This window comes from Propithecus coquereli, unplaced genomic scaffold (genome assembly GCF_000956105.1).
Source record: "Propithecus coquereli isolate 6110/MARCELLA unplaced genomic scaffold, Pcoq_1.0 Scaffold10, whole genome shotgun sequence".
In the NCBI taxonomy this organism is placed as follows: Eukaryota; Metazoa; Chordata; class Mammalia; order Primates; family Indriidae; genus Propithecus; species Propithecus coquereli.
Genome location: NW_012133858.1, coordinates 6,146,763 through 6,157,369, shown reverse-complemented (window position 1 = coordinate 6,157,369; position 10,607 = coordinate 6,146,763). Strand labels below are relative to the sequence as shown.

General features: G+C 48.6%; 1 protein-coding gene across 1 annotated transcript in view; it reads left to right on the top strand.

Annotated features, from left to right (window-relative positions):
- Positions 1-2,701: 2,701 nt before the first annotated feature.
- Positions 2,702-10,607, top strand: part of ITGB5 (integrin, beta 5) — a 111,417-nt gene continuing 103,511 nt past the window's right edge. Inside the window, exon 1 of the mRNA XM_012641596.1 lies at positions 2,702-2,870. Within this exon, the coding sequence (XP_012497050.1) occupies positions 2,801-2,870 (70 nt within the window). The 5' untranslated portion in view covers positions 2,702-2,800. The remainder of the gene's footprint in view (positions 2,871-10,607) is intronic.

Genomic DNA, 10,607 nt, shown 5'->3' with positions numbered 1-10,607 from the left:
TGTACAAGTATCTATTTGAGTCCTTGCTTTCAATTACATATACCCAAATCTAGGGTTGTTGGATCATATGGTAATTCTATATTTAATTCTTGAGGCGTTAATCATATTTTAAAATAACAACAACAAACATAAAATTTCTCTGAGTTATCCATGCTCAGACCCCCAAAATCAAACTGATCTACTAGCAGCCTCCTTTGGGCCCAGAAGCTCAGCAGTAATCAGACATGGAATATTCCTGAGGTAGCCACAAAGGAAACTGTTCCAGCCGCTATGGGGAAAGTATTGTCTTGTCCCTTTGCTTGAGCAGAGCCATCAATGCATGCTAAATTTAATCAGTAGGAGGCAGTCAAAGCATTTGCAAGGCACACCCACTTTCTAGTGTAATAAAAAGAATGAAGGGTTCTTGGACAGGAAAAAAGGCACAAACCCAGAAAGCAAAAGCTCAGAGGAATTAGAAAAGGCATCTTCAAACCAGTGTTAAGATAATAGAGCCTGGATCACTTGGAATTTAGTGGCTTATGGCAGGTCTGGGCAGGTTGGAGTGCAAGGAATCACCAGGTAGGACAGGAGGGGGCTGGCGAGGATGGGAGCAGGGCAGGTTTGATTGTAGCATTTTCCAGGTGCAGTCCAGGTAAATAGCGGTCTGTGTTGTGTCTGAGCCAAAGTGGATATTTCAACAGTGTGTGAAGCACCCGAGTTGGGGTAGGGAAGGTGATGCACAGAAGATCCTGCCACCACAGGGCCCAAACTTAAAGAATGCTTGATATATACAAATTATCATTGTATAATGCAACATTTACCTAGTTTCTGGGACTCTGCTCTCCTTCCATCTAATTCATCCCACAGATCCCAGCCAGAAAAATCTTTTAAAATCACCACTTGGCACATGACATCTCCCAGTTCAAAGTCTTTCACTGTCTTCCTATTTTTTATAACCACTGTCTCACAAGCTGGGATGAGAGTAGCTCCAAGGCCACTGCGCTGAAAGGCAGTTAGTCCCAAGATAAACCCGGGGCAGCTTCTGCAACACCAATTGTACCGGAAAATGTTTGGGGACAAGCACTACTTTTATATCAGAACAAATGTGAGGATATTATAGAGTACGATAATATTTGCATGCAGTTTAAGGATGAAATGCTGGCCTTCAGTGAAATTTGGCGCTTGCTATAGACTGCTTCCTATTTCTCCCAGGCACACTATACTGCACTACAAGAATAAGTTTACTTCCTCCGGCATTGAATCACCACCTTGGTGGAGTTTGGAGGGCACAAATAAAGATTAAGATCCAAACTCCTTAAGCTGGGCAGTTAGGACCATTCTCCCCCTAGTCCTCCAATCAATCCTTCTAAATGGTCCCCAACCTGCAAAGGGGAGACCACTTTGCTACTTACTTCTTACGGCTTCTGCTTTTAGTCAAGCCATTCTGAGCTTTTGGAAGAGGCATCCCAGCTGTCACTTCCTTCAGCATGTTAACCCTTTAGTCCCTTGGATTCCTCATATGGGAATAGTGTTGTCGGACGATTAAATGAGTTAATGCAGGCAAAGCGTTTAGAATAGTACCTGGCAGGCAGTGTGCTCCCTGTACGTGTCAGGTGTCCTATTATTACCTTCCCTCTACAAGAATGCCTCCTCTTCTCTTGCCTAGAAACCACTGCAGTCTCAACCCATCCTTGGCCAAGCCAAGGCCAACGTACCCTTTGCATGAGTTGCCTCTAAGTCCCGCCACTCTACCCCTCATTGGCAATTTCAGATCTAGCTCAGACGTAAACGACAAGATGGATGAAAGTCTGAGCATCTGCTTTCCAGTTCACCAGTTGGTCACCGAGACCGCCAGCGTGTCAGTAGGGAAAATGGCATATTGGCCAGTCTAGACTCCTCTAGAAGGATAAAACGTTAGTAAGTGAAAAGTGGGCTTTACCTGTGCCTCCATGCCCCCGAGCTCTCCTTTCCCCATGCAGATCGTCGCCTTCAGGTTGCACGCGCGGGCACCTGAGTCCAATCTCCGGGGAGGGCCCAGCTGCCCCTGCGGCTTCGAGAGGAGGAGACGGTCACGGCCGGATTCCACAGTACCTGCTCTCCCTCCGCAACTGCCTTTGGCCGGAGCAATCTCGGCTCCCCGAATGGAGCGTGCCCCGCCCCCTTCCCGCAGCGACAGGCAGGCGAGAAACCGGAACGGGCCCCTACCTAGTTGTTGCGAACTCCCCACCCCACAAGTGCGCCGGAAGGGACTTCCACCTGGGCGCCGTCGGGCCTCCTGTCTCCAGCCGGTCCCCGCGCAGGGCGGAGCTGGCCCGGCCCAGAGTTCGCCCCGCCCCACCCCGCCTCGCCGTAAACTGACCGTCTAGCGGCCGGGCGGGGGCCTGGCAGGGGAGAGAAGGGGAGGAGAAAGAAGGGGAGGAAAGTGGAGCCTGGCGGGCCGGAGGGAGGAAGGGAAGGGGCGGAGGCGAAGGGCAGACTGTGCCGGCGCGCAGGGGAGCCTCGGCGCGGGGCGCGTCTCCTAGCACAAGTCGCGGCCGCAGCGCGGAGCAAGCCCCTCCCCTGCCCAGAGCCGCCCGCCGGGGACGTCCCGAGCGGCGACACCCCAGGCGTCCCGGCCGGCAGCGGTGGGCCCGGGACTCGGCTGTGAGCGGTCCGGGAGGGATGGTGGCGGCGGGGCGCGGGCCAGCGCAGCCGCCACCACCTCCCGCCCAGCCGCGGGCGCTGTGACCCCTGGCTGCGCGCGGGGCATGCGGCTGCCGCCCCCCGCCCTCGGCCCCCGCGGAGTGCAGCGCCCGCGCCGCCGCTGAGCCGGCACCCCACCATGCTTCGGGCCCCGGCGCCCCTGTGCGCCTGCCTCCTCGGGCTCTGCGCACTAGTGCCCGGGCTCCCAGGTAAGTCGCGCCGGGCGCCGCGCCGCCAACTGTGCAGAAAGAAACTTTGTCGCGCTCACAGCCGCCTACAGGCGTCTCGGAGGGCTGGGACTGGAGGCGTTGCCCGAGGGCGGAGGGCGCCTTCGGGGCAGTCCCCGGTGAGTCCCCTGCTGGGGGACAGCCGCGCGGGACGCTTGCGAACTGCGTGCGCCACCCGGTGCACACAGCTCGCAGCAGCCCCGCAGGGCTCTTGTCCATCTCCGGTCCCCTCCCGGAGTGAGGAGGAGCCTTCCCTTCCTGTGTAAACAGCCTGGCCCGTCTGCTGACCTAGCCCGCGAGCGCCCGCGCCCAGGGCGCGGGGAGGGCCCCCGCCAGCCCTGCTTTGGGGCCGGGGCCCTGCATTCGCGGGCACAAAGCGGCCCTTGTGGCCGGCCGGGGGCGGGCGGGCTGCTGGGAGGCGCGCTGCCATGCCGCCGGTGCCCTGGTCCGGGGGAAGCGAAGGGCAGCCGGAGGCTTAAGCCCCGGAACCCTCCCTGGAGCCATGGCGTGGGGCCACTGCGACTCCGGGGGGCTCGTCCCCTGAAACCGCGGGTACACTGGGCCCCACGGCGAATCCTAAAGTCTCACAGCGCCAAGGCCAGCCGCCTTCCTTTAAGGATGCTGCCCCCTGCGCCCTTCCCCAAGCCGCCGCAAGCCCGAGGGGAGACTTGAGTCCCGAGCCACGGGCCCTCCTGGAACTTGCCCATCACATTTCTAAAGACTTCATCCGACGATTTACATTTCGAGAGTGCCCCTCAGGCGCCCTCAGGCAACGCCTCCAATCCCAGCCCCTCCTGGACACTCCCTAACTAGGGAGGATCCTGGAGTAGAGGACGGGGCTGTGGGGATTGTTCTGCCCGACACTGCCGTGGGCCGGCGGCTGTGTGAGGAGCCCTGTTACCTGCTTTAAGTTTTCAGAGTTGAGAGAGGGTTGGACGTGGCAGTTGGGAGGCCCCAGGGGAAGGACACCCTTGTTTGGTGCAAACTTTCTCCATTCCTCCTTTCCCTTAGGAAATGATTGTGTGTTGGGGTACTCTATTCACTTGCAAGCCCGAGATACTTGATGGCTCCTGTGAGCCAAGTGGTTGCCTGGCTGCGGGAGGGGAGGACTCTTCCCCCCACGGAGTCTCATTTACATGAAGGCAGTGGAAGTTTATGTCTGAGTGCGGAGGAGGGGTCTGCGCAAACAAAAAGTTCGTTCAGGCCCTAATTCAAACTTAATACTGTAGCAAAGTTTTTTTTAATGGGAGAATAATCACTCCAGTGCTGGGATTAGATCAGTGGATTCCGAATGCCCATCTGGCAACCAGTGCCCATCACTGATGTTTTCATGGGCCTCAGGGAAATGCAGAGAGGAACACGTAGCCTGGTATCACACGCAGGAATATGTCGTTGTCAACGGTCCCCTGCTTGACAAGGACTGTCCTTTGGTTTGAAATTATGTCCATTTTATTTTTTGGTGGGATAATGTACTTTTAAAACTTTTTTTGGTGATAATAGATGGTAGTTTTTTATTTTTGGCAAAATAAAAAAAATTAGGCAATCCTATACTAATTTCTCCTTCTCTTTTTCTGTTTGTTTCTTTTGTCTTGTTTTTAAATCGTAGTGTTCTGTGAAATCCACAAGTTTGGGAACTGCTAAAGGAGATGGCTTTTCAGTTCCCCTCCAGTTTAACATTCTATGGTTCTAATAAAAACACAAATATTTCCAGTTGCAAAGGACTTTAAAAATACATTATGTTCCATTTGCAATGTGATTTCTCTTTTTCAGAGTTTATGAATGTCCTCACAATGATCTCCATTTTCCAGATGGGCTCAAGAGGGCAAATGACCTGTCCCTCTGCCCCCTCACTGAGTTGGGAGTGGTGGACCAGGGACCTGGCTTTTTGGTCCAGTGCCCTTTGTCCTACATGACTCAGCTTGGGTAGGGAAAAAGCACTGAGCCATGGCGGTTTATTTCGAACTCCTTCCGGGTTCCCTTTTCCCATTGCCCTTCTCTGTGACCATAGGTTTATCTTCTGCCATTTCCTATGGAGCTCAGCCAGCCTCCAGGGGAAGAGCCAGAGTGGTGTGAGAGCAGACAGGGTCACTGCCCTCAGACTTGCCACCTCCCTCTAGTGCCCTGGAGCCTCTCTAGGTTAGAAGGCCCTGACTCCTGTCTGTGGGATTTCTCCTAGTTTCCCACTGTTGCTAAGCCATCTTCAAATATTCTATTTTCCTTCTCTTCCCTTTTCTTTTTTTCTTGAATTACTGTAGGTACTTTATTCAGAGCTTGTTTCCCTCTTGCTACCAGAAACATGATTTGAAAGAAAAAACTTAGTTACCCAGAAAAAAAGAAAGAGGTGACCTTCAGGGCCATGCCTGTCTGGGTGTCCCTGCACCATGGCCAAGTTGCCCTATCTGTTGCTTTAACCACACTTTCATCTCTGTCCTGGTTCCTGCAGGAAACTGACCTTAAGTTTAAGGGGCTTGTTTCAAATAAGTCACCCTGGCCAGCCGACAGCCTTCCCCTGCCCAGGGATATCTCCAGCTTTCCTTATTGTTGCACTGCTAAGAACCTCCAGATAGGACCCTAGGATGTCCCACAAGACCAGAGGTCTCACTGGAGTGAGGCCTTTCCACACTGCCCTCACTCTCTAAGATAGAGAGAGGAACATGGTCTTGATCCTGCTGCATGACTGGAGTCATGCTTGCTTCATACTTTATTTGTTTTAAAAAAAGCAATAAAATGTTCCTTTAGTGAATGCCCTGCAAATTAGAATGCTCTAAATCCTAAGGGAGCCCTTTATTTTATTCAGTGGACTCATGTTGGCAGCACCCTTCCCCTCCCCATCCCCCCCACATTTCCTGTGGTCTGTGATGGGGCTGTTGGAATTTGGTGGGTCTGCTGCTCTCTTTAGGTAACCAGGCTCAGGTTTAGGACTGACAAGACAATGAAATGCAAACAGCGGGCTTGGTTTGCAGAGTGCTGTTTACCCTACGGATTTACATTTTAACTCCATCATCCTTGAGACAGGGGGGCTTTTTATAAAAGGGATTAAGGCAGAAGAGGGCAGGGTCTAATTAGCTCTAATTAGTATTCCTCTCCCGCTTGTTCTCCATGCTTATTTAGCTACTGAGGCAACAGGGAATTAAAATATCTAAGTAGTTTGGCAAAAGGCCCTTTGTGCCCAACTGCCCTGGTAACTACTTTTTCTTCTTCAGCCTGGCCATAGAAATATTCTGAGAAGTTTTAACGATGTCAGCAACGTGGGACAATTACACAGGACTTAAATATAGGGTCCCCTTCTACACGGCCGTGTGCAGCCGGGTTAATGGGATAGGGTCGCTTTTCACAGGTATTTCCAGTTGGCTGGAGTGAGGGCTTTGGAAAGACGACTACTATAGTTTGTTTTCCTTCTTTCCAGTTGGAATGGGATGAATGGCCTTTATAAATGTAAAGGATCACTTTATTTATAGGTGCCCATTTGCTTGTGAGGCTTCCTCTTGCTTCTGTTGAGTGCTGGGCGTGATTCTGGGGCCTATGGTGAACAGTTTGCTCCAGGAGGGGCTTGGCCTGTCCCCTATGGCTAATGCCTCGAGGACACTGTCATGTGGCCTGCCCTCTCCTTACCATATTCCCTCCCTACCCCAGCCAGAGTTTTTCAAAGGTGGGTTGCTTGTCTCTTATAGAGCTGGGACCTACTTCTTCTGTCCTTGTTCCCTGTCACGGTTGGGTTTTTGAAAGAGAATGTTGTCCTGGTTCTTTGGCTCCTTGCTTGGAAGAATCGCAAGCAGGAAGGTGCAACGAGTGACCACAGACAGGAAGCAATTCCACACAAACAGCTGTCATTGTAGAAAAGAAGGAAGCTACATAAAGTGAAAATATTTTCCAGAGAGAGAACAGGTTAGTCAGCATTAGTGGAGAAAGATATTAAGGACTCCCAGGTGGTTTCCTTTTATTGGCATGGTCCGGGGAGGCTTACAGGAGGCCTGGGATGTTACCAGGTGATTGATATACATGATTGTCAGGTGTTCTGTGTTTTCCTGCAGTCCCTTCCCCTGACTGGTCCCTGGCTTCTTCATCCCTAGGAACCACCCTCCTGGCCTGTATTCTGCCACCTGCAAATTTGATACCTGCCTAACATTCCCTTTAATTATTCTCAGCTCATACTCATGATACTGTTAAAACTCAAGTCGGATCATGCCACTCTGCCTAAAACCCTCCAGTGGCTTCCGAGAGTCCTGACAGTGTCCTGCCAGGTGCTAGGAACTCACCCCCTTCTTCCCTGACTTTCCCTCATCACTTTCCCCTTGTGTTTTTCACTCCAGCAACATGGGCCTCCCACTGTCCTTCCAGTGTACAGGCCATGCTCCCATAGCAGGCCCTTCCCGTCTGCCTGGAATACTCTCCTCCCAGACATCTGCATGGCTGGCCTCCTCCACCCCACAAGCCTGTTCTCAGTGTCTCTTGCTCAGCCAAGTTTTCCCTGGCCACTCCCAACTAAAGCTGTAACCTCCTCCCTACATTCTTCCTATCTCCTTTCCTTCCTTGATTTTTCTCCCGAGCACTTACCACCACCTAATCTACCTACTTACTTTGATCATTGTCCGTCTTACTCAACTAGAATTCTTCTCTAACCAGGCTGTAAGTTCCTTGAGTAGGGGAGTTTTGTTGGCTTTATTTATCACTGTATCCTCTGTGCCTAGAACAGTGCCTGACACATGAATAGTTGCATGAATAGTGGATGAACATAAGTCTTGGTAATTGGGAAGTGTGGGGGAACACATCCCATCCTCACCTCCCTGCCACCTTCTATGGGTACCTTTGAAGTCAGGGGATATGCATGTGGCTTGTTAGGAAGAAATATCCTGGGAAAAAAGAGACCCCTCTGGAATGTGTCGAGAATTTTTGAGCTGATATTGATGATAGAGGCCATTTGGTCCACTCTGAATTGTTGGCATGAGGAAGCTGAGGCCTGGAAGGGTTAAGTAACTTGCCCAAGGTCATATAGCTGGCAAATGACAGTATAATATAAATCCTTTTGTAATTCCTGGCCGGATGTCCCCTGCTCCCTCCTGTGCATCCCTTGGGTGGAGAGAATTGGCCACTCCTTCCCTTGCTCTCATGACACATTCTATTGGTGAGATGAGTTGCAGTGAGTCTGTCTCACCTGCTGCCTGGTGCATGGTCTTGGTCTCACCGTTAGGCCAATGCTTGGTACTCAATTGATCCCTCTCCTTGCCTTCATGGCTTAAAAAAAAACTTCCTAAAAATTTAGAACAGTTTTAGATTTATAGAAAAATTGAGCAGATAGTATAAAGAGTTCCCATATACCCCACAACCAGTTTTGCCTATTATTAACATCTTATAGTATTTGGGTTATGAAGTATGAAATGTCCGATTTCCTTAAGTACTAAGTTTGACAGTTGATATGTCTGATATTTCATTTTGATGCTTCTTGTTTTATTTTTTTGTGAAGATACATCCTCATTCTTTCAAACACACGGTTTGGCTTGTGATTATCTTTCACATTTTTTGAAGAGCAATTTTTATGAAACCATGGATAAATCAAAAACGTGTATTATTTTCTAGTATGATTGAGTTCCGTCGTGGAACCAATGCAGCTCAGACAGCTCAGAATATCAACAAAGTGTTTGTGAAAGATGTAGCCAATGAACGTACAGTACATTGATGGTTTGACAAGTTCCATTCTGTTGGTTTTGATCTTGAAAATGAGCCACGTGGGCAACCAGAGACCAAGGTGGATAATGATGAGCTGAAAGCTGTTGTGGAAGCGAATCCATCTCAACCTACATGTGAATTAGCAGCAAAGTTTGATATCACTGTTCCAAAAATATTGAACCATTTGAAACAAATCAGTAAGGTAAAGAAGCTGGATAGATGGGTACTGCATGAATTAAATGAGTGTCAGACGAGAAATCACCTCGAAGATTGCCTTTCTTTGCTGTCACAACATAAAGGCGAACCATTTCTATGCTGTATTGTTAGGTGTGATGAAAAATGGATTCTTTTTGACAATTGCAAGCATTGGGCACAATGGTTGGATAAAGAAGAAGTGCTGAAACAGTCCAGAACTGAATATTCATCACAAAAAGCTACTGGTGTCTGTTTTGGTGGTCCAGTGCTGGTATTATCCACAACAGCTTCATGAAACTTGGTCAGTCGATTATAGTGGATGTCTACTGCAACCAGTTGGATGAAATGATGAGGATGCTTGCGATTAAGCAGCGGAGATTGGTCAATAGACACAGGCCAATCCCCTTGCAAGACAACACTGGACCACATGTCGCACGAACAGTGCTGTTCAAACTACAGAGGTTAGACTTGGAAACTCTCTGTCATCCACTGTATTCACCAGACCTTGCACCAACTGACTACCACTTCTTCCAGGCTTTGGACCACTTCTTGCAAGGAAAAATATTCAATTCTCAACAAGTTGTGGAAAACATCTTTCGTGATTTCATTGTCACTCACTCTCCAGGCTTCTTCGCTGCTGGCGTAAACAAGCTACCGTTAAGATGGCAAAGCTGTGTTAGTGGGTTAGGCGTATACTTTGATTAAGTGTACTGCTTCTTGTTTGAGATATAATAATTGATTTGAAATCGGACATTTCATATTGAATGACCCATGATACATTTGTTATAATTAATGAACCATATTGACATATTATTATTAACTAAAGTCCATCAGTTATTTAGATGTCCTTAGTTTTTACCTAATGTCCTTTTTCTGTTCTAGGATCCCATCTAGGATATCACAAAACATTGAGTTTTCATGTCTCTTTGGGTTCCTCTGGCTGTGACTGTTTCTCAGTCTTTTCCTTGTTTTTGATGACCTTGACAGTTTTCAGGAGTACTGGGCAGGTATTCTGTAGACTGTCCCCCTATTGGGATTTGTCTGATATTTTTTCCCTGTGATTAGACAGTTAGTTTTCGGAGGAAGACCATAGAAGTAATCAAGTGCCTTTTTTAAAATTAATTTTTGAAGCGGTAATATATTCACATAATTGTCAAAAGTACAACTAGTACACAGTGAGACTGTCTCTCTTCTTTTCTTTTGCCCATTAGCCCAGGATATTATCTTTCCCTGCCCCCCTTTCCTACGCAGATTATCCCTATCAGGTTTCTTATGTACCCAGAGTGTTTCTCCCCTCCAAGAACTAACCAGGCCCAACCCTGCTTAGCTTCTGAGATTGGGTGCATTCAGGGTGGTGTGGCTGTAGACTCTAGAAGTGTTTCTATGCATATATTGTAAATATCTCTCCCCCATTTTTATTCAAAAGCATCATTAAACATACTTGCTTTTTATTTTTAACTTAGCAATATATCAGGGTAAGCTTCATATCAATATACAGAGAATATGCTCATTCTTTTTTTATAGCTGCATAGTAATCCATTGTATGAATTGGTCCTTTAAATATAGATGTCACATCTGTAGAGCCGATATTGTTGGGTAGCTGCAGATGTCTAATGTTCAGAAGGGCAGTCTAAGATGGGAACTGGTAAAATAAAACCTTTCCAGGGCATATTTGCATCTCATGGTAACATTTGGACATGACTAGTTGCTAGATTCTATACTGGAAATTTTTTGTCTATTGTGTAACAAATCTATTAAAAATAATAGAATTAGTAATGTGGTATGACTTAAATTTTTTACAGTTGTTCAGGACATGGGGAGAAGCATTCCAGGGCCTTGCTACCTTCAAGCCAGAAAGGG